Source organism: Rhea pennata, chromosome Z (genome assembly GCF_028389875.1).
Source record: "Rhea pennata isolate bPtePen1 chromosome Z, bPtePen1.pri, whole genome shotgun sequence".
Taxonomy (NCBI): Eukaryota; Metazoa; Chordata; class Aves; order Rheiformes; family Rheidae; genus Rhea; species Rhea pennata.
In genome coordinates this window covers 26,251,600-26,275,469 of record NC_084702.1, presented here as the reverse complement: position 1 = coordinate 26,275,469, position 23,870 = coordinate 26,251,600, and the positions used below count along the sequence as shown (strand labels likewise).

Here is a 23,870-nt window from a genome sequence, read left to right as displayed (position 1 = left end):
AAAGAGGGATGCTGAAGTGTGGCAGTAAAGCATCTGCATTGTTTTCCCACTAGAAGACCTCGTTAAGTCTGTTGAAGGTAAGTGTCTCTTTACACCGGCAGGCTCATGTGCAGGAGATTTTTCTGATTACGGCTCTGTGTTGCGGTTACTTCAGAGAAAAAACAAGGGGAATATTTGTCAGCAGAATGCAAAGCGCCCAGGACCTCATTACTGAAAATCAGGCAGCTATATTTTAATTCTAGTGCAGCTCGTTAGGAGAGAAGCTTGCATCAATTTGATGGGATTTCTTTTGTTTGGATATAGGCATGGTATTTGTAATTAGGGGACAAAACTTCAATGTGCAGTCACCTAGCACTTTTGATTATTTTCAGCCTGTTTGCTTAGCTCTGAGGATACAGTGGGAAAAGAAGAATGTTTGGGCATTGTCACAGGATAACTTGGTTTTAAGACTGCTTAATTAGTGACATAGCAGTTGTTTGTGATAACTGTCGCAGTTGTACTTGACGATGGTATTGTTTTCAGTTTTTTGCTATCAGCTGAAGCGTAGGATTTTTGAATGTTTTGCAGTGCTCCTGTAAACTGTTGTGGTGAAAGGAATCTGTGATCTTTGAAGGTTATATGATCAAGGATGCAGCAATAATCTCTATAGTAAGAGGACTGAAAAATTACTGCAAAAGTGGATTTGTACAGGCACTGTTTTTGTTTGTCCCTAATTATAGGAGATTGATTTGGCTCCTTTCAGTCTGAATTTTCTTCTGTGATGAAGGAATGAAAATATTTTTCGGTTGTAACTCTGGTAAGCAAACAAATGATAGTGAGGTGCAGAAGGCATTGAGAATTTGTACAGTGTCTAAATATGAGCTACTTAGAGCAACACTGAAAGGAAATGCGTGCTGGTAGGTGTATTTAGCCAGAATCATCCTAAACGAATGTGTTGGGGGGGAGGGTGTCATTTTTGGTCTTATCTGTATTAATACTGTTGGGAAGCAGAGCTATGTTGAGGAGAGGGGAGGAAACATGCAGCTCCAGCAGCAGTGTCAGGAAGCATTAAGGCAGCCGTACAGTCGCGGGGGGCAGGGGAGGGTCCAAACCTTACTGTGCCAAAACATGTTTTCTCAGGGCTGCTGTCTGCCTCCCACCTGCTCTTACCCATGCTCATCACTGCTACCTCTTACGGGGCGTGGGAGTACTGAAGTCAAAGCAACCTTTGATTACCCTGGCAGTGATTTGGCCCTGCGTAAGCAGGGTTAATAGTATAAAAAGTTTTGTATCATTAGGGATAACTGCACTGTTAGCAGATACTTACTACCTGTAAAACTTAGAACCTGCTACAAGCAGTTTATTGTGATACTTTAGCTTAACCATAACATTCAGCAATAATAAGGGAGCAATTACAGCTCCCCTAATGTAATGTGTTGATATAATGTAATATATCTGTAGCAAGAGGCAAAAAAGGCATTCCATAAGCCACAATTTTTTATTCAAACAAAAAAAATACAACTCTCAAAAAGAAATCTTTTTGTCGGGTTCAGTGAATATCGGTAAAGTTACTTTTATCACTGTAGTGCCCCACTATGTGAAAAATAGACAGCAGAAGATCAGACTTCCATATCTCAGGACACCAGATGAAAGCTGACTCTGTCCTACAAGAACAAGATGACTCTCATTAGCAGGAAATACTGGCAGCAAACTTATATAGCTTTCTTTATGGACAGCAACGTAGCAGAGTAAATCTTTGCCAGACTGTGCAGAGCAAGACAGCTTGTAGCTGACCTTCCACGTGCATTTCCCAAGCACAGTGTGTAAGGAATGCCTTGTGGGCAAAGGAGGAGCCCTGCTTTCTAACCTTGTTTGTGTACATAGCTTTTTCAGTCTGGCATTTGCTATCACTCTGGCTCTTTCACAGTATACAGGTGTCTGAGATTCTCATCTCTCCCAGGCTTTAGCTGGTTTGTATCTTCCTGCTGCTCCTGTGGCCCCTCCGACTTAGTGACAGTTTTACTTCTGAAGAGAGCTGGTGGCTTTCTGCTGTTCCTGAATCCTTTTGCACGTGCCTTTTTAGACCTGCCTGCTGCAGGGCCCAGCCATTTCTCTGGCTCTGCCCACGTTCCTCCCGCCAGAGTGAGCAGGCTCTAAGCTGCTTGGTTGGTGCCAGCCTTACTGCTCGTGGGCCTTGATTACGTGCCTCCTCTGCCTACCAGTTGGACTTCCCCTCTGCTCTCCCAAGTTGCAGATTGCCTAATATTGGTGCCTCTCCTTTTCAGTCCCCGATTTACACTTACTAGGATGTCTCCATTTTAATCTACCCAACTGAGAATCCCTTCCAGCATGCTGCATTGTTACTGGTATTGCCCTATTACCTGTTTTGTCTCTGACAACTGCAGCTTTAAGACAAACTGAAATTTAACACTGTTTTCTTTCTAGTGGCTTTTCTTTAGCTCAGTTGTGGCCAAGATAGCGGAAGGGTGGTTGTTAACGATTTATAGATTTGCTGCAGTAGATAAGATTTGAATCTAAGTTATAATAATATCTGAATATAAGCTGTGAAGTCATAATTATGCAAGCTTAAGACACAAGTGAGAGAAAAGGAAGCAGACAAATTCACAAGATATAAGGTACTGATGCAATTGGAAAGGAAACAGTCATTTGAGTGCAAAATAGAAGGATAAGGGATGAAGTAATAAGTAGGAGCAGAGTTAAGTTTATGTGAACAGTAAAAGATAGAAGTCATATAGTGTAAAATATCTCTAGGTGACCCTGCTAAGCAGGGGGGTTGGACTAGATGGTCTCCAGAGGTTCCTTACAACCTTAGTGATTCTATGATTCTATGATTTATGTTATATATATATATATCTTTTCATGGCTATCAGCATATTTATAAATTGTGCAAAGGCTGAAATCAAAAGAAAAGGAGTGACTTAAGAAAATCATGGTGATTTAGTGAGCCAGTCTGTAAAAATGCTGTATATCTGATGATGTTCAGTAAGTCTTCAGCTCTGAAAATTGTATCTAAATATTTTTTATCATGTGAGCGAAACAGGATTTGCCTGTAGCAGGATGCTTTGTTAATACATTTGATTCCAGCTAGTGGAGCACGGTGGTTAAATATCTTCATTGTTGCACAAATCAGCGTTCATATACACAAAGAAACAAGTCCGTTAAGTAATGCAAAAAGTTGACAATATTACAAAAAGAGAAGTTGAAAATAGGAAATAGTCACTAAAGGTGAGAAGTTAGATCAGTTGCAGAACTAATGGGTTATATTCTAAAGAGCTGTCAGAAGCATTTTTGCAAGCTTATTTGGGAGCAAATGTGTTTGGTAAGTTGCAGACTGTAATAATAGATAGAGGGGAGTTCTCACACCCCTCTGAAAATCTCAGGGGGGGTTTAAAGTGTACAGCTTCCTAAAGATTTTCTGCTTCTGGTACTCCCATCCCATAAATGACTCTCAGGGAATAAACATATTTCCTGTAAGTGGCAGATGGCTGGGTGGATATAGGGGACCCATCAGTTTTTCAAGTGCTGTTCATGTGCCAGGTGCATCATTTCAGACTGCAGCTTGAAAGGTCTTGGCAGCATGGTATGGTAGGAAAACGGCCACTGTGAAAGTGCATGAGCTGGGAGGAAAACTGTTGTTAAAGTATGGAAAACTAAAATTGTATTTTCTCCAGAATTAATTCTCAAATAAAAGTCGATGTTGGGAAGCAGATCCTGGGTCTGGGCCTAGGCCTGGCATTTTGATAATTTTTGTGAAATACAGTGTTCAAACAAAACGTATTTTCAGGTTGTTCTTAAGGATATTTTACATCACATTGACAGTTAATGTTATATCCTACTTTCTTTGCTGTGGTTACAGTGTATTTGTACTGTTTGTTCATCAGTAGTTGTTGAATAACAGTTCATCTGCATGTTATTTGTATAACGTTAACATTGTGTATAAAGAGCATTGAGGGGAGAGTTCAGATCAGCTCAAATAGTCTCCTGGAAACTACTTTTTCTCTGGACATGCATAGGTCCTTGCCAGCATAACTTTGTGTTGTTAATTCCAGCAATTTTCCACTGGCTCAGTCAAGACTAGGCAGCACTGAGGTAGGCACATAGCAGAGAAGAGCCCTTTCTCTGAGGACAGGACCTCCAAGGACAAGGTGGTGTGTGACTGCAGCATTAAAGCAGAGCAATAGATGTTAAGCGGCTTGTTATTTCTGCTTTAAAATATGTTTGTCTCTATATTAATCTGGTTCACGTGCATACTAAATTCTGTATTAAGAGAATATTATTAAAATGGTGAAGTTAGAAAATGCCTAGAAGTTGAAGGTACTGTTATTTTGTGGGTACAGTCAGATAACGTCATCCTAAAGAATTATATTCTATTGCTGTCCATCTCACAGGGTTCATATGTGGTGTGGTGCTGGTCACTAGCACCAGTCAGCTGCACAAGAAGTCAGCAGCTGCTTGTATTGACATCTCTTTTTCCTCTGATCCCCATCTGATTTGTTCTTTGTTTTCTGAATGCCAAAGTAAAGCTTCTGATGTTTGGCTATACTGATCTTTTCAATGGTACCTAGTCTTGAGGAGTTGTAGAGGGATATAGATGATGCTGTAAAATGCTATGTGTTTTTAAAAACCCAAAGTCATTAGACATCTTCTGTTGAGCATTCACAATTAGTGGACACTTTCAAACTTCTCTGCTTCTGAACAGTGACTAATTCCTTATCCTTATCTCTCAGAGCTGTTGTTGAGATAAGTTAATTAATATTTGGAAATGTCCAATACTCAGGTGATTAGCACCCCCCAAAAGACCTGGAAGGGGCTGATCATCCTGTCTGCAGGGTGGTGTTTGAATAGTAGACAGTAAATAAAGGTTGGGGATATGTAAGGACCAAGTAAGTTATTGAGTAGCTGTTCACTGGGTTGCACTGTCTTTGCAGTGTAAACTCTAAGATCTGGAGGGAGAACAGGAGCATATAATGACACAGGGATGACAGACTCCTAGTGGGGAGCTTTTCGGGGCCCAGGGATCTGCTGGAGGCAGTGTCAGCCTGTCTTGCGTTCCTGAAACCTACAAGATGTCTAATTTTGGGCCTGAAATACAATTTGCCTCATTTATATTGAGATGCCTTTTTATTTCATGTGGCTGGAAGTCACAGATCAATGAAGAAGCCTGGAGCCCTGGATTCCTTCCATAAGCTTTCCTGAGGCATAAGCGTGTTCATAAAGTTGAAGAAATAGCTTAGTGAATTGCATTATCACTCGTTTATTTGCTTAGATTTGTCCCTCCACGGCTGCCTGCATCTCTCCATGGCTTTTCCTGCCTCTCTTGTGCTGTGATGCCGGTAGGGAGCTGGCAAGGAGTCAGAGCAGTCCGCCCATGGCTGCTTAGCAGCAGGGAGAGCAGTGGCGTGTGCTGAAGAGCAGCAGCTCCTGTTTCTTAACAGTCTTAAATTGCCGTGGGCACACCGGGGAGCCTACTGTGAGCCGCTACCTGAAAAAAATTGGGCTCATGATGCAGAGATCAGAAGAGGGACAAAATGAACGGAGCCTAGAAATTAAAGCTGATTGCAGAATAGTAAAAAATGGTCCAAATGCAAAATTTTGATATTTTTCAGTTAACATTTTGAGATGCAAATGATTAAAGTCTTCTCGCTAGTACACTTGCTTTTCCTGCAGAAAAGATACTACCTCATACAGACATGCATAACTTTAATCCAAATTTAATACTGAAAATAGAGCAAAAATGGACATTCAGAAAAAGAGCAATGAACTTCAGGGTATTCTGCAAAAGAAGCTTGATAACTTCCTAGTTTCTCACACTTCCCAGATACGAGTTTTACTGATTTGTAACAAGGGCTTGCTCTGTGGCTACAGAGAATTTACTTTTTCTTCTGTAAAACGGGAACATTAGCATGTGTTTATCTGCTATGCAACAGCATAAAAATGATTAGTTAACATTTGCACAGATGCTTGATTAATAAAGTACTTGGCTCAAACAAAACACCACAAATAATTTTTTGATTTTTGGGTTGTATCCAGGAACAGGAGTAAAAATCTCGTACTATGCATAAATTCCATCTATCAGATCACAGACCTTTTTGAAACTAATTTATGATTCAGACCTACCAAGTAAATAACAGTAGGAACACAGTTAATTTAGTATACTAGCATATGGTTGCTAAATGCAGCTCTCAGGAGGTTATAAAATTAATCAGTTTTTACAAGTCACCTGTACGCAACATGATTATTTTTACACAGCTGTGATTAAAGGTAATGACTTTTTTCTAATCTCAGATATCCTGGAGTGGATCTCTTCCAGTATGTTCATTTCCTGGTATGTAGATGAACCATAGTCTCTGACTGATTCTGACTAAATCTTGCACAGTGTATGTCATTTTGATTTGTTGCATACTCCACTGTAGTTTAGGGATCATTAATTTTGCTGAACCTAAAAAAAAATCATGCTGCAGTCTCCTTCATTACTGAAAAGGCAGCTGTAGGAATTTCCTCATTTATTGTCTGGAATTTTTGTAGCAAAGATCTAGCTTGAGGAAGTAATTTTGAGGGTTGTTCTGAGTTACTTGGGGCCAGTAATCATGACTTCTTTCTCTTTTTCATGCTGCGATTTTTTTCAAATTCAGGCTATAGCCTATATTTTATTAATATTTCCTTTTTAACTTTATATGAGCAATGTAGGCTTTATTTTATATTTAGATCATCACCTTGTGGCTGTGAACACAACTGGTGCTGAAATATCTCCCAACATTTTTCTGACTTTGCTTACAAATCATTTCTATCCATCCCACATGGATAATAAGCATTAAAATGCAAAGACATGCAGACTAAATTAAGATTTGTTATTAGTCCACTATCATAAGAGGTCCCTGAAATAAAATGTCCAACTTACCAGTTTATAAAGTTGTGTCTATTAGCAGAAGAATCATCCTCTATTTAAAATACAGGACAGTGATAATTTTTATATCTTTTCTGTTGTTGTTTGAATTCTGTAACTGAGCACATCTGGAGACATATTTTGGCTTCCTAGAAATTCAAAAGTATTCTGTACTGTAGCACAGCATTGTGAAAAGAAATGTAGTAATTGGGAAATGTCATTTTGTCAAAATTCTTTGATATAAATTATGATTTCTGGAGTACTTCAAATTAGCTGTAGGCTGTAGTTTTGTTTTGTTTTTTTTTTTAATTTGTTTTGTTTTTTAATATCTTCTAAATATGGAAAAACGGCCTAAGGAGGTTAGACATCCCTTAGATAGTGCCATGAAAATGTCATTAGAGACATCAGGTGCTGCAGTAGATTGGATCTGGTAATGGAAAGGTTAGAGATTGGCTTACACAGCGGTTATCTCCTCTGGCGATGGCCTGCTGAAACACTTAAGCATACGTGTACTTTTGATCTTAAGGGTACTTTCAATGCAACCATGCTGAGACTCATTTGACAGGCATTACTGGGTAAAAGCCAACGTTTTTTTAATACCTTGCAAGGAAAATACCGCACACTCATGTCCAGTGCCTGAAGTTGTTGTTTGTCCTTTTCTGGGCTATGCGTCTGTGTTACATCTGAAATTTGGGTGCAAATGTACTCAAAAGAAAAGTATTTTGTGCAAAGTGGTTTTGTGTATTCTGTAGAAGTGACTCAGGGAAGACCGTAAGTTCTCTTTAAGTTTTGTATTTAAAATTTCATAGTTCGCTCATTCTTCCTCAAAATAGCTATATTTTTCACTGCAAGCCAGTGAGAGAATGGGCCATAAGCAAGCCCTTTATTTCATTTGAGACCAGGGTGTACCCTGTATTCTCTGAAATCTGAGAACATTAAAAAAGCCAGATATCTAGTTTTTTGAATGACCAGTTTGTTTTACTTCATCCTGTTTGGTTTCCACAAAAAGCTTTCATTAATATAAGCTAAGGTGAGTTCGTACTTGTCATTCGTTCTGTTAATCATGCTTTAAAAACTTTATAAAAACCTTTAGTGTCTTGTAGAAAATTAAGTATAAAAGTATTGCTGGTATGGAGGGAAAGGCATGGAAGAAACAAAATTTACTCATCTAAGGAATATGATTTGGAGCTATAGGCTCCACGTCAGATTAAGTAATTACTTTGTATCGGTAAGCACAGAAGCCTGGGAAGTTTGTAAAATTTAAAATTGTAAAATTTAAAGTCCAGCCAGCAGGTAAGCTAATGCTGATTTGAAGTAGAGGGATTTGCTTCAGAGAGCTGATTCACCCTCAGTAGCAAGCTGTAGGTAGGTGCTCATTCAGAGTGACACACAGGAGAGATGTTTTGGAATAAAGAATGTAACTCGGAAACTGGTAATATATCACATACGACACATGAGGGTGAGGCAGCATAGCCCGTAGGGATTATGACATATTGCTGCACATATTCAGAGTTACTCTTTCCAAAATAGCACAATGCAGCTATATCTAGAAGAGTCAAGAAGGATCATGTTTATTCTGAGAACCACTGACCTGGGAGAGCTCTGGAAAGTATATAAAGTTTATTAATTCACTGAGCTGTAGGAATGTCTGAATCAAGAAGGGGCAAGCAGTCTTTCAGCCTCATCTGTCTCTCCTCTTTTCATAAGAATCTGGTGTCTGGCTCTGAACCACCTTTGAGAAATAGGAGTTTTTAAGCTCCTTCTGAACAGGTATTTAGACCTGAATTATCAAAGCAAATATGCAGTAACCTGATTCTCAGTGCAGCTGATCTTTGAATAACTGGTCTGTGTACCACATAAAAGAAGTCATTTATGACACAAAAAGCTTATTTTACTTTGACCTCTAATTCAAGTAAAAGTCTTTTTAAAAGAAGAAAAATCAGCCAAGTAAGTCATATCTGATTCGAATGGAGCTTTCTAAAATAGCTTAATTTACTCCTTCAACAAGAGGCATTCAGTAAAAGAAATGTTCTCTTTTTTCTAATACTTTTGGCCATATCATGCATGACATCAATTGCACCTCTATGGAAGGCAGCAAGTTCTGTAAGGCACAGTTCTGGGAGTATGTGAAGCCGTCTGTGGGTAAAGAAAGAGGAGGAGATAGTTGCTTAATTTAAGTTTCGAGAGTCCATCCTTCATTCCTGGAGTTCCTGGTGAGGTCTGTTGCAGCCTGGTGCTCTTCCAGCTAACATACAGCCAGAAGTATCTGTGCTAGGTATTGAGCAACTCAGTATTAACATGCACACAAAATCCCTCGCAAAATGAGGAGGTGTGGCTGTAGGAGACAAACTTTGTCCATATCTCACTCATTTTCGCAGTGATAGGGAGTCTGAGGAGCAACGTAAGGGACAACATATGCTGAGGTGCAACGGATTATAAGATGTACCTTCCATGGATGAAACCTGCTATTTCAAAACATTAGGTTTGAAAAATGTCTGCATTGCCTATTGACTGAACAAATATAAGTGATAGGTTTTCAGAAACAAAGATCTTTCAGTGAACATAGCAGACTGTATTTCTTTAACCTACTTGGGCTCTGCGCAGGGGCTCTGGAAAAAACATTACTAATGCAAGGGTTGTTTTCTCTAACTTCTCTCCTTAAAATCCTCTTCACTGTTCACTTTACAGTAAATGAGAACCTGATGTGGAGCCAAAAAAAAAAAAAAAAAAAAAAAAAAGTCTTCTCAGCAAAAAGCATGATATAATGTTGAAAATCAGTCTTGTTGAAAGGAGGTTGAAAAAACAGCAGATGACCTTATGTCAACAGTGATTTTGTAACTGGACTTGGACTGACTTTAAGCTGCCTGCTTTCTTACAGATCTTTCAGAACCACAGCTTCTTGCTTCCCAAATCAGATATCCCAATATGAATGATATGGATTATTGATGTTAAAAACACTGAACCACCAAAACAAAGTTAGCGATTCTATGATGATTTTGTCTGCTTATGATCTTTGAGCAAGGGGCATTCTTTCTCTAGTGGTAGCTGTACTTCAGGAGAGGTTCGAACCAAAGGATATAAAATATATTTATCTTTTGGACTCCGACAAGTGCACTGTTCTTGGGAACATATGTCTAATATGAAATACCTGTTTTTCACTCGACTGTACTACTCCCACTGAAACCAGAAAAACACTTGAAATTTCATATCATAAAAGTGGAAGATGTTCTAGAGAAAGCAGCAATGTCAGCTGCAAGTACATGTACCTTTTTTAAAAAAAAAGATAAGGATGCTACAGGGAGAAGAGCGGTCTTGAGGCAATTCTAGAAATGTGATGACTTTGGATAATTCTATCCCAGTGACTAAAATTCTAGGCAATTCATACAAAATTCTGAATGAATTACTTGGGACAAATTGCTTTTATAGGTGGCACTGTCTCTATTTCTGTAAAGATAGCATATATAAAATCCAGTCATGCCCTTATCATGCAGACAAGAAGATGATCTTTGTTCTACCCAAACGTTTTTATTGGTGGACTACAGAAAATACTGTCTCTTTAGTTTAAGTAATATGCATTTTTAGAAATCTTTCTTAGTATTGAGATTTCCAAAACCAAGATTTTTTCAAATTTTGTGTTCACTCTCCTCCTGTACCTTACTCTTCATATACTGTGTGAAAAGAGCATTCCCTTTTGAGTTAGTTTCTGTCGTGATTTTTTGAAGCTTGTTCAGTAAGGAGTTGTTTCTTGGTGTGATGAGACTTTAAGAGATTTTATAAATTAATGTTTTATATGTTAATATCAATAACCCCTTCCATCTGGCCAAAATATTCACACACTTGAACACCCACAGATCATCATCTGAGTATTCCTAAACTGCTGTAATCTGAGAACTTTTCATATTCAGATGTAGGTTTTTACATTTAGAAAGGTTAATAAAGCTCAAGGTAAAATTTTAATCTGGATTTAAAATTCACTAGAGGTATTTGTCCTCTCCACACTTTTCACACCATGATGATTTCTTATGTTTTCTTTCTTAAGACCTAAATTTATTTGGCTGTTACTAATACCAGCACTTGTCATTAGAATTCGGCTTTGTCTCTGCTAAGTTTGGAAGGATAGATTAGACTTTATTGCACATATTTTACTATGAGCTGGGTAGACACGAGAAAGAGTTGAAAGCTCTAATGATTTGTTTACATTTTCTAAGTAAATTGTGTTGCTATTTTGTGTATCAGTTTTCTGTACAGCTTTTGAACACAGATGATGCTAAAGAGCAGAACAAAAGGAAGTGGTAAATTACAGGCAATTTATGCCATTCATTTTCTTCATGAGCAACATGCTTTGATCCATGTGTCCAAAAAAGGAAGAATATTGCAAACCTTATTTGACTGTAATTGAACATATTCTAGAATTGTTGAGGTTTTTGAAAACATTAAGCAGTTAATCGGTGTATTTGTGAAAGATGTGTTCTGCAGTTCTTATGGTTAAATCTAGTCAAATCAGTAAGATTAATATATATTCATTTTTATTGAGAAACAAGACCTGGCCATTGGTTTTGTGTAGCCCAAAAGTGTTTGATCCTAGCCTTATTCTGTAATATCTGTGGCCTCATAAGGGATACTAGTTTGCCTGTCTGTATTGGGAATTTGATGGTATGTGACTTGACAGAGGTAAAGGTGTTTTTGCAGCTTCTAACACGGAGAAGCTTTCTACTGACTTTATGGATGTATGTATATCTTTACATATAAATCTGCAGTTAACAAGAAATTCCAGAAAATCTGCTTGTACTCTGATGCAGTGATTGATGATAGGATTCATGTTTGCACACAGTAAAATAGTTAGGGTAGTCCTCATGGGGAAAGAGAGGGTAGGAAGAGATGCAAGAGAGCCAAACCAAACCCGTTCAGGCTGCCACCCGTTCAGCTGAATTAGCTGATGCTGTGGCAGGGAGAAGTACCTACATTACTCTCATCATCACTGTGTTACAGAAGTGCAAAAACTGTCTGTTCTTCAGTTGTCTGATTGTATTTTAAAGTACAAGGAGTTTGGAGTGGAAATATAGGAAAAATGCTGTAATTGTTTAGATAAAATAAAACATAGCTTTTTGGGAGTCATGTATTTTTAGTACAAGTAGTTTTGAATGTCAGCCATGCCCTGTAAAGTGTTGTTTCCTATATACTGTTGAACTTTCCTCCGAGTAAGTATTTTTGTAAAATATTTCAATAGAAAATAAGCATGAAGAGAGTTTAAGTCAATTCCTTTTTATAATTTAGAGTTAATAATCAGTTAATTACTTCAAATATTCAAACATCTTTGTAATCTTTTTTCACTTCTTAATATCTTTAACTTGTTATATGTACTTGTTAATGTAATTTCTTAGTATATTCCTTAAAATATAATCTATGTGGGATATTTTACAATATTGTAGCCTTTGAAAATCATTAATATTGTTTTAGCTTTCATTTCTGTATTTGCTGCACTTTTTAAATGCAGGACATCAAATTCTTCAGTATTTCAAAATGACTGATTTGGGTCAGAATTGCTCTAAAGTACAAATGATGTCAAAAGAACGAAAAAACCCCATGATCTGATTTTGCTAAGTGGTAACTGTATTACAGCAATTAAAATATTATTACAGAACTCTTACTGCGATGTGCCGCTTGCATTGAATAACTGAAACTTTCTTCAACCTTGTACCCTGTATGCCAGGTTACAAAAGAGCAACTTAATTTGTGTAGAGTGAGAAAAACTGATATTTGCCAGCCTCTTATTATTCAGTGTTTTGTCTTGGTCCAAAGGAAAGTGACTGTGTGGACCTCTTCTGGAGACCTGTGGTCTCCAAAATCTCTGAAGACGTGTGAGTAAGTAAATGGATAAGAACTACATAAAGGAATTACAACAGCTGTGTTCAGTTCTAACTCACATGAATCTGTGATCAGACTTTTAAACTGGGTATGTTGAGGAAAAATTGAGTTCCGCATGAGATCACATGAGTTATCCTGGGATTCTGGTCAGCTTGTGTATCTCTGAGATACTGTGTTACATTTTATCTCTCAGATTGTTACTGGAGAATGTGGGAATGGACATCCCCTTTGCTGAGGGTGTATTAAGCCCTGGTTCTACAGAAATGAGACCTGGTAAGCGAAGCTTTTATTTATTATCTTAATTATATCTCCTTCCCTTGGCATTTAATTATGCAGTGAAAAGATGTTTCTGTTATGCTAAGGAATCAGTGTTAAAAAGAAAAAATGTTAAATATGCTGTATTTCTTAGAATCATACAATCATAGAATCAGTAAGGCTGGAAGGGACCTCTGGAGATCATCTAGTCCAACCTCCCTGATCAAACAGGGTCACCTACAGCATGTTAGACAGCATTGCTTCCAGGCAGGCCTTGAAGATCTCCACAGAAGGACACTCCACCAGCTCTCTGGGCAACCTGTGCCAGGGCTCTGTCACTCTCACAGGGAAGAAATTCCCCCTCACGGTCAGGTGGAACTGCCTGTGGTTCAATTTCTGCCCATTGCCTCTTGTCCTGTCACATGGCACCACTGAAAAGAGTTTGTCCCCATCCCCTTGACACCTTCCCTTCAGGTACTTGTACACATTGATAAGATCCCCCCTCAGTCTTCTCTTCCCCAGGCTGAAGAGGCCCAGCTCTCGCAGCCGTTCCTCATAGGGCAGGTGCTCCAGCCCTCGGATCATCTCCGTAGCCCTACGCTGCACTCTCTCCAGTAGCTCCATGTCTCTCTCTTGTCCTGGGGAGCCCAAAACTGGACACAGGACTCGAGCTGAGGCCTCGCCAGGGCTGAGTAGAGGGGCAGGATCACCTCCCTCCACCTGCTGGCAACACTCTTCCCAATGCACCCCAGGAGACCATTGGCCTTCCTGGCCACAAAGGCACATTGCTGGCTCATGGTCAACTTGTCATCCACCAGCACTCCCAGGTGCTTCTCTGCAGAGCTGCTCTCCAGCAGGTCAGCCCCCAGCTTGTACTGGTGCCTAGGGTTATTTCTCCCTAGGTGCAGGACCCTGCACTTGCCCTTGTTGAACCTCAGGAGGTTCCTCTCCACCCAGCTCTCCAGCCTGTCCAGGTCTCTCCGAATGGCAGCACAGCCCTCAGGTGTGTCAGCCACTCCTCCCAGCTTGGTCTCATCAGCCAACTTGCTGAGGAGGCACTCTGTGCCCTCATCCAGGTCATTGATGAAGAAGTTGAACAGGATGGGAGCGAGTCCTGAGCCCTGGGGGACGGCACTAGCCACAGGCCTCCAACTGGACTCCATGCCACTGATGACGACCCTCTGAGCTCTGCCTTTCAGCCAGTTCTCAATCCATCTCACTGTCCACTTGACTCACCCACACTTCCTGAGCTTCTCTGGGAGGATGTTATGGGAGACAGTGTCCAAAGCCTTGCTGAAGTCAAGGGACACAATGTCCACTGCTCTGCCCTCATCTACCCAGCCAGTCCTTCCACCATAGAAGGCAATCAGATTGGTTAAGCAGGATTTCCCCTTGGTGCTGGCTACTCCTGATCACCTTCTTTTCCTCCATATGCCTGGAGATGACATCCACAATGAGCTGTTCCATCCCCTTTCCAGGGATGGAGGTGAGGCTGACCGGCCTGGAGTTGCCTGGGTCCTCCTTCTTGCCCTTTCTGAAGACTGGAGTAGCACAGGCTTTCTTCCAGTCCTTTCAAAGATGATGGAGAGCGGCCTGGCAATAACACCCACCAGCTCCCGTGGTACCCGTGGGTGCATCCCATCCAGACCCATGGATTTGTGGATTTCTTGCCTGCCCAGAAGGTCTCTAATCCTTTCCTCCTCAACCAAAGGAAAGTCTTCCCTTCTCCAGACTTCCACGTCCAGGCTGCAGGATTCCTGAGGGCCCATTCAGTAGTGGGCCCACATTTTCCCGAGTCCTCCTCTTGCTGCTGATGTATTTGAAGAAGCCCTTCCTGTCGTCCTTAATATCCCTTGCCAGACTCAATTCCAGCTGGGCCTTAGCCTTCCTCGCCGCATCTCTACCTACTCTGGCTGCGTTCTTATAATTCTCCCAAGTATTCTGTCCCCTCTTCTGCATTCTGTGTATTTTCTTCTTCTGTCTGAATTTGGCCAAGAGCTCCTTGCTCACCCATGCAGGTCTCCTTCCCCTTTTGCTGCACTTCTTGCTCCCTGGGATGCACCACTCTTGAGCTTGGAGGAAGTGATGCTTGAATACTAGCCAGCTCTCCTGGACCCCTCTTCCTTCTAGGGCCTTAACCCATGAGATTCCACCAACTAGGTCTCTGAAGAGCCCAAAGTCTGCTCTCCTGAAGCCCAGGGTTGCAATCCTGCTTGTTGCCTTGCTTCTTTCCTGCAGGATCCTGAACTCCACCATCTCATGGTCACTGCAGCCAAGGCAGCCCCCAACCTTCACGTCTCCAACCAGTCCCTCTCTGTTGGTAAGGACAAGGTCCAGCAGGACACCCTTCCTCGTACGCTCCGCCACCATTTGTGACAAGAAGTTATCATCAATGCATTGCAGGAGCCTCCTGGACTGTTTGTGCCTTGCTGTGTAGTCCTTCCAGCAGAAGTCAGGGTGGTTGAAGTCTCCTATGAGAATCAGGGCCTGTGATCATTAGGCTACCTCCAGCTGCCTATAGAAGGCCTCATCAACTTTCTCTTCCTGGTCAGGTGGCCTGTAGTAGATACCCACAACAGTGTCCCCCGTGTTAGCCTGCCCTTTGGTCTTCACCCGTAAGCTCTCGACTGCCTCCTTCTCCTCCTCCCCCCTTAGGCAGAGCTCAATGCATTCCAGTTGCTCTCTCACATAAAAAGCAACTCACCACCTCACCTCCCTGGCCTGTCTCTCCTAAAAAGCACATATCCACCCATGGCAGCATTCCAGTCATGAGAGCTATCCCACCATGTCTCTGTGACTGCAGTGAGATCATGGCCCTGTGATCGCACGCAGATCTCCAGCTCCTCCTGTTTGTTCCCCATGCTGCGTGCGTTGGTGTACAGGCATTTCAAAGAGGTGGTCATGCCTGCAGGTTTCCCAGGAAGGGTGTATGGGGGTCCCCCATAGCTATGTCCCGAATGCATATCCCCAGCTGCACGCACCTGCTGGAGGCCCCCCAACCCAACTTGTGTTTTGTTGTCTACCCTGTCTGTATGACAACCCCCTCCCCCCTGCTGCCTGGTTTAAAGCCCTCTTTACTAGACTGGCAGATTTAATGAAATCTGTTGTTCACTTGACAAGTGGTAATTGTAGTGTGCCATGTATTTCTCTTGTGAGTTGTTTTCATCCTTCTGTTTAGTTCTTGTGATATTTAAGTAGTTTTGTTTATCTTGTATTTAATTACAGTCTTAGTGAACTTAACTAGCATTAGAATATATTAGTTCAAATAGAACAGGTTAAAATACGGCACACTGCAATGGCAAGTGGCAAATCCATACCTAACTTTTTTCTTGTTGAAGATTACTTTTGTTTAAGACCAATTATGAGACTTGTAGGTATTTTTATTTTCGTTACTGTATTGAATATCATACCATGTAGTTAAGACTAAAGACGTAGAGTCCTGCTTGTAAATCAGCGCTGCTGGAAAAGCAGCAAGTGCATAACAAAACAGGTGCTTAACAGGAACATTTCACTCATATGAATTTCTGTATTCAGCGGTGTGCTGGTTTGAAGCTCAAATGATTTGCTCTTTAAACACTCAAATACTGTGGTTTAGAAGCATGTCTAAAGCTTGTTTATTGGCTGACAATTATAAAAATATGTATTCTGAATGCTACAGAATTCAAGAGCACTCAGCTACATCTGCCATTTCTATAGATGTTTATTTTTTTAAACATCAATGTGTGATTATAGTGTTTTATATCAGTTGGCCTTAAGTGGCTTGCTGTTACTAGAATTACCCTGTTCTAATATATCTGAAAGTGATTCCTAAGTATTTGGGAGATGACTAGTATGCAGAGGAGATAAAGTTTGGTTTTTTCTTCTTTTTTTCAGAACCTCCCAATTCTCTTGATCTTGATGGCTCCCATCCCAGAAGAATAAAGCTTACCGCTCCAAATATCAATCTCTCTTTGGACCAGAGTGAAGGATCAATACTTTCTGATGATAATTTGGATACACCAGATGAAATTGACATCAATGTTGATGACCTTGACACTCCTGATGAAGCCGATTCTTTTGAATACACTGGACAAGGTAATATTCTGGTCTATACGTGTAGCATAGACAACACGAAGGAGCATCTCTGTTTCATCCTCTTCTGTTCACGTGATCAGGCTGATCAGGCTCACATTTGTCACACCATGAGTATGGTTAATACATTTTAGATTTAATACCAGGTCTCCCCATGTTTTTATTTTCCACTATTTTAAATCTTTCTCCACCCTTGTAAAAGTAGTATATTCCTACTTAGCAGACTGCAGAAAGAAGTGGTGAAGCTGATCTTCTGATCAAACAAATTAAGCAGAACAGCTCAGGGAGATTCAGACTTCAGAGTCACTGCCAGTAGAAATCATAAGACTTCTCTGAAAAGAATCTTTTAGGAAAGAGAAAGGGACTACTGTCTGGCCTAGAGAACACCAGGTGCTACCTGCACCTTTGATGACCAGCTGTAGGTTACAGTTACAACAGAAGTTTGGCATATAGGGCTGTACAAAATACATTGGCAGAATTGGAAAATCTTATCCCAAAGTATCTCTTGTCATTATTTGTCTACATTTTGCCTTGAAATTTACCAGAATATGTCACTTTATACTGGTTAGTAATATTCTGCAGTTCAGGTGCTATTTGTTTATTCTTCATTCTTTGTAATGATGACTAAATGCCCCAGGTAAGTTTTACACCCAGCCATCCTGAAGAAAAGTTGCACCAAAGAGCTTGCAGTAAATAAACAAAGTGGACATAGCTTGGTGTGAGAAGTCTTTTGTTATTCCCGTGTGTGGTTGGAAAGCTGAGGTGTGGAAGGTACACCTGTGTGGTATGATGCAGCTAGTTCAGAGCATGGAACAAAGTAATGCAGCATTCTACCAAATTAAATATCCCTTCTTAGCAGGATTAGTTATTTGGTATGGACAAATTCTGAAGTATGTGACTTGTGTTGCTTAGGAAGAGCCACAGATGCTTTACTCTCCCTTGGCATCTTAACCTTGAGCCAGTGATTTTCTCTCGTGTTAAGGGTCTTACACAGTTTTCTTTGATTAATTTATACTCATAATGAATATAATAAGGTAATAATATTCATTCCTTGCAACTGAAGGACTGTATAGGATGTTTCTTTTCTAGTGTAAGTACATAAAGATTATAAGCTATTTGTGGGAAAAGTGAGTGTGACCATTTTACAGTCTACAACAGGGAGAAACATAAAAATGAATAAATTTAAACTGAATTTTCCATTGCATTTAAATTCTCTATTGCTAATGAAATTCTCTATTGCTAGTGAAGTCATTAAGAATTAAAAAATGTATGATCTTTTGAGCATACAAGAACAGTTTCATTAGCTTAAGTGATATTGCTAAAGAGGCATTACTGTGTACTCAGTCATGCATAAGCATCTTTAATGTCACTTCTCATTAGAAGGAAGAGTTCCTTATGGGCAGATGCAGAGCATGATAATGAGTTACTAGATGGTTGGAATATTTTGTAGCAAAGGTAAAAACTAACACGCATGTGCACACACGCACGCACACACAGATGCACATACACACACACACACACACACACGAGTAGTGTGTGCTTGCAATTTTAGAATGCTGTGACAATTGTGTAAGAGCAAAAATCTCTGCAGTGGAACAGGTTTTTGCCTCTAAGCTCTGAAGAAAATAAATTCAGCTCCAGTGATTTTGGTGACAATTGCATTTATGGCAAGCATTTCCCCCCTGTCTTTTTTGTTGCTTTCTAAATGTGATGCTTCATTTGATTGCTAAAATTGGACCAATTCCCTAAGATTCCTAAAGAATAAGAATTGAAAGTTCCTGTATTTTCTGTGACATTTTTACAGTTGTGTCTTAGATTAGTCTTTAAGCATACTTAGTTGACAAAGAGTCCTCGACTTAGGTGAGCCAGCAGCAAAAGTAGAAAAGGAAAAATATCATACTTTATCAAAGTAGGTTGGCAATAAAGTAAGTAGGCTATATATTATGTGGATTTGATAGTCACATGGACAAGTGTAGTCACCATTTCAAGTGCAGAATGGTTTATGAACATGGTAAGTTAGCTTGTTTTATCTCCATACTTTCATCACTCTGCTGTTGGCAGTATGCAAGCACTCCGATAATCTCACGTAGGTCAGTGTTTCTGGAGTTTTGTACCACACTCAGTGGTAAATACATTGCTGGTGAGACTGTGCAGAACGGTGATTTTTAGCTTGTGACCCTCAGACTATAGAAGGTCCATTTGAACTGTAAAAAGCAACTGTGAAAAGCAAGATTCTTGACATGATTCAAGAGACCACGTCATGACTACAAAACTGATGGCTCTATAAATCAAAAAATACCAAAACCTGAGTTGGAAAGAATGCAGTTGTGCTGATTTTTCAACACTAATGCCCAATAAAATGAATGAGATTAGAAGTACTCAAGTACTTGTCTAAACTAGTGCTTTACTTGGGAATTGGTCAGTCATCACACTCACGGTTATTATTTTGTCACTTTGGCATATACTAATACCTGAAACTGCAACATTCTCTTTCACAACCAGCTTGTGCTTCTGAAGTGAGCTTTTCATAATTATTACATTAGATAACAAAAAAAATTGCATTTACTGAAAACTATGTGTATATATAGATGAAATGTGCCCTCCCCTTCAAACCTACTTGGAAGTAGTGCTAATTTAATTAATTAAAGTGCTAATTATTTTGTCTGCAGATGTTTATTTCCATTGTGAATTTCATACTAATGTATCCTATGCAGCATCAATACTCCAAGCAGTACAGCATATCACTTCTTAGGAGAAGGTGCTCTAATACTGTTTCTGCCCTTTGTCAGGTTCAAAAATAATTCATTTGGCTGGTTCCAACACTGTAAATTTTATCAAGGCCTTATTCTAGAACATCATTTGCAATTTCACCAACAAACTTGAGCAGCAATCCTCCAACACAATTTAGTCCAAGACTTACCTAGCCCAGACTCTTTTCACTAAAGCTATTCTGCTTACTGTTGTTCTCTCCCTCAAACACACTCTTTCAACCCTCAAAGGAACCAGCTGACTAGAGAGTTCCCCTAAGCTGTTCTGATAATCCCCTGTGTCAAATCCTTTTTGAGCTATGTAATAGAGTCCTATGAGGACCATATATCCTTAAAGGAACAGTGATTCTGTGAGAACTTGTTAAAGTTTGCAGAGTTCAATTGCTTGCATGTTTTTTCCCACTGGTGTCTCACAAGATTATTTTTGGTACACAATTTCATTAAGATATTTAGGTTCATTTTTAAAAAATATATTTTATAAGGTCATTGCCAACATCATTGAATATATCCTATTTCAAAAGCGAATGCCAAGTATATTATTAAATATTATGAATATTGTACCCTGAGAACATATAAATACATACCTCAGTTGCACAGTGTATAATTTACTGAACAGCAACTGTTAAATCAATTTGAATTAGTATACTTGAAAAAAATTACCTTTTGCAGGCTATTCTTCACAACCTTTTATCTCCTTCAACTTCCCTTGATCTGCAGTTCTTAAAGAAAAAAAGGCATACGTAACCCTGTCATTTACTCATGTGTATGTTAGCCTGTCTGTTCCTTCCATCCCTATTTCCACCATTAATACATCTTGACATTGTGCGGTTTTAACTCACTGGCTGGTTTCTAGCAAATTTGACACTGAAGTAGGAGGTGAAATATAAGTACGTTCTTGTGAGTTTCCTGCAGATTGGCACTAGGAAAAGAATAAAATTAATGAGAGTTCAGCTCTTGTTATACATCAGAGAATTCACGTGGCAGAGAGGGTCTTTCCATCAGAATTATCTCTTATTAGGAGCAGAGACTACAACCACAAGACAGATGGCAGTGAAAACCGGTCCTCATAAGCCCTACTGTCACAGAACCTCTCCCATTTTCTCATCTCCATTCCTGTTTTCTGTTTACTACTGTTTTGTGGGACTTGCAGGCATTTTCTGAGATTGTATTAAGAGATAGTTGAATGTTTTCCCTTGTTCAGGCATGACTATTGCTCAAAGGTGGTTTTGACCTTGATATCTGAACCAAAGCAAGTGTGTGCTCAACCTAATAAAAATAATAATAAAAAAAAAGTTCAAAGCATGCTTTTGTTCTAACAAGCTTGATATTCATGAGAAATTCATTAGAAGTATTGGTAACTTTTGGCATTGAAATCAGAATCTACAAATTAATAATCAGTGTATACATATAGTGTGTGTGTGTATGTATTATACATACTCAATATACACATCTGTTCCTGGTTTTACAGGTGAAGATAATTTAATTAGTATGATAAACTTGTATGTTTTATTGATTTGATACCTCTGTTCATGCAAGTAGATCAAGAAGCAGCATTAGTCAGGGCAGAGGAATCCCAGGATAAAGCAGTATGTATTGGATACTTGAGGACTTCTGCAAGCATATTGTGTTCTTCACTTCTTTTGCCATTTAAAATCTTTTATTTCATTTCTTTCATATTTTCACAACTCTCCTTAATGTCTTCTTTGGTATTTTTAACTAACATATATGATCTACTTTCTATGTATGCCATGCATACATATATATACCATACATATGTGTTACCTCATTTATTGACTGTTACATGATCAAATTCTGCTCTTATTTATATCCTTGCAGATCCTGAGTAATGCTATGAAAGAACAATTGATTTCACTGGTTGCTTAAAATATATGTAATAGAAAAAAGTGTAGGATCTTTATAATCAAGATTTAAAATAAAACACGAACTTAACCACAAGGCAAGAGTGCTCCAGCAAGAATAATAGTGCAAAAGACAGGGAAAAAAATTCACGAAAAGAACAGTATGTTGTATTCAATAACTTAAAAAGAAAATCTAGTAATTCTGAATTCTGTCTGTGGATAGTCAGTCTTTATCTCACTTTTTGTGTAACCAGCCATTAAGTTTGACAAAGTGGTATGCAGTAAAACATGTTGTAACTGCTATCTAATCAAAGTGAAATGAAAATGTAGGTTTGGTAGTACTTTTTTTTTTCCCCCCAATGCTTGGAGTGTCCAGCAGCAAGTCTGTACTATGAGACTTCATAATCTCTTAAGAGCAGTGCAGTTTATTGATTGTAGTTAGAGGGGTTCTGGGCTACCTATACCTGTTCCTGCCTGTGGGCTGGTGTGAGGAATCAAATTTCTTGAATTCTCTGTACTGTACATCTGGAAAAGAACTGATACTTAAGCACATTTGGAAGGCCCAGAGAGAAGTGAACAAAATAAGTGTTTAAGTTATCCAAGGTACATTTAAGCATACCCTATTACTGGAGCAGATGAACATGCATGTTCTTCACATTTCTGATGCCAGATGTGAAGAGACTGGACAAGAGAAATTGGAAGAGGGAGGAAGGAGTTGAAAAGCTGTAATGCTTCAGTCATTTCTCACTAGACAGTAAGGATCATGAGGTTCGCTCTTAACTCTGTATTTTGTATTTTAGTTTAGTTACCATACCAGCAACACAAAGGCTTTTCAAGAGCTGCAATTCAGTGGCCAATCAGTTTTACTAACATGATGAGTCTTGTGGGATTACCTGCGAAATGCAAAAATGCGTGTGCAGTATTTTGCATGGTCATGTTTGCTGCTGCTGCTATATTCGTAATGATGAAAAGTTTTTTTTTTTTTTTAAAGAGATACTTCTCATTTCATGATCAAATTCTATTCTTCTTTGTAACAGTGCAGATCCAGAATAGTGCTCTAACTGTTTGATTTCAATTATCTACTTAAAATGCGTGTAACAGAAAATACAGAGAGCCTTTGCATGCATAAAATCTTTGCAATTTTATTTTTCAGAACACAAGACAGTCGTTAAGGATGCCTCCCAGGAGGAGTCTGAATCAATTCCAGAGTACACCGCTGAGGAGGAGCGAGAGGATAACAGGTTGTGGAGAACAGTGGTTATTGGAGAACAAGAGCAACGGATTGATATGAAAGTCATTGAACCTTACAGAAAGGTCATTTCGCATGGAGGTAGGAAAGCCTTGAGTGCATGTTTTTTAGATTGAAGTGAAAAACTATACTCTATTCAGCAGGGAGAAAGAGAGTTTATTTTTCAGCCATGCCTATAAGCAGTGAATTGACTGACTCCCTTGCATTGTAGAAGTCTATAGTGTCTTAGAGCCCATATTCATGCTTATTAGGAAGAAAATATCAAGATAGTAGTAATCACAAGCTTCCTATAGAAGAGTACCAATAAACTATGGGCATAGCCCTAATCTGAGCTAATCTGAACTATGCTGTTTTCACTCTGGTCATAGGATTTGCTCAAAAAAGTATTCTGAGCAGATATTGTTGGTTAGGACTCTTAAGAAGCCTTCAAAAGGTCAAAGTCATCTGCTGGAAGCCTCATAGGACAGTATTTTCAGATAAACAACTCCTGCCTTTGCATCTGGACAAGTCTTTCCTGTTTTGTTAGGAGATCAGCCAGCGGTGGAAGTATAATCTGTGCTTTTCTGTAGTAGCTTCTGTACCCATAGAAGTGGCGGCTGACATGGAAGGACTTTGTGACCTTCACAGATGGACTATTCCCTGGTCTATAAATTCCGTGCGGTCCTAAATTATTTTTGGAAGAGAAGGAAGGCCTTAATTTGAACTCACTTACAGTGGTACAGTCTCTAATTACACCGGTGAAGCAAATTGATTTAATCCAAAGTAAAACTGTAGAAGAAAGTTCAGAATGAATCAACTCTGTTTCCAATTCGGGGTGGCAGTGAGTAATGAATGCTTTAAAAACAACACATTTTCGGCAGCAACAAATAAACTGAGATACATGTGTTAGTAATAATCTGGTAATTGTAGGCTAAAACTTT

At 39.4% G+C, this 23,870-nt stretch overlaps 1 protein-coding gene across 1 annotated transcript in view; it reads left to right on the top strand.

The window, feature by feature from the left end:
* The window catches only part of PRUNE2 (prune homolog 2 with BCH domain), a 125,453-nt gene that overhangs the window by 82,628 nt on the left and 18,955 nt on the right, over positions 1-23,870 (top strand). The window contains exons 10-12 of the mRNA XM_062599802.1: positions 12,942-13,021; positions 16,877-17,077; positions 22,855-23,031. Of these exons, the coding sequence (XP_062455786.1) occupies positions 12,942-13,021; positions 16,877-17,077; positions 22,855-23,031 (458 nt within the window). The remainder of the gene's footprint in view (positions 1-12,941; positions 13,022-16,876; positions 17,078-22,854; positions 23,032-23,870) is intronic.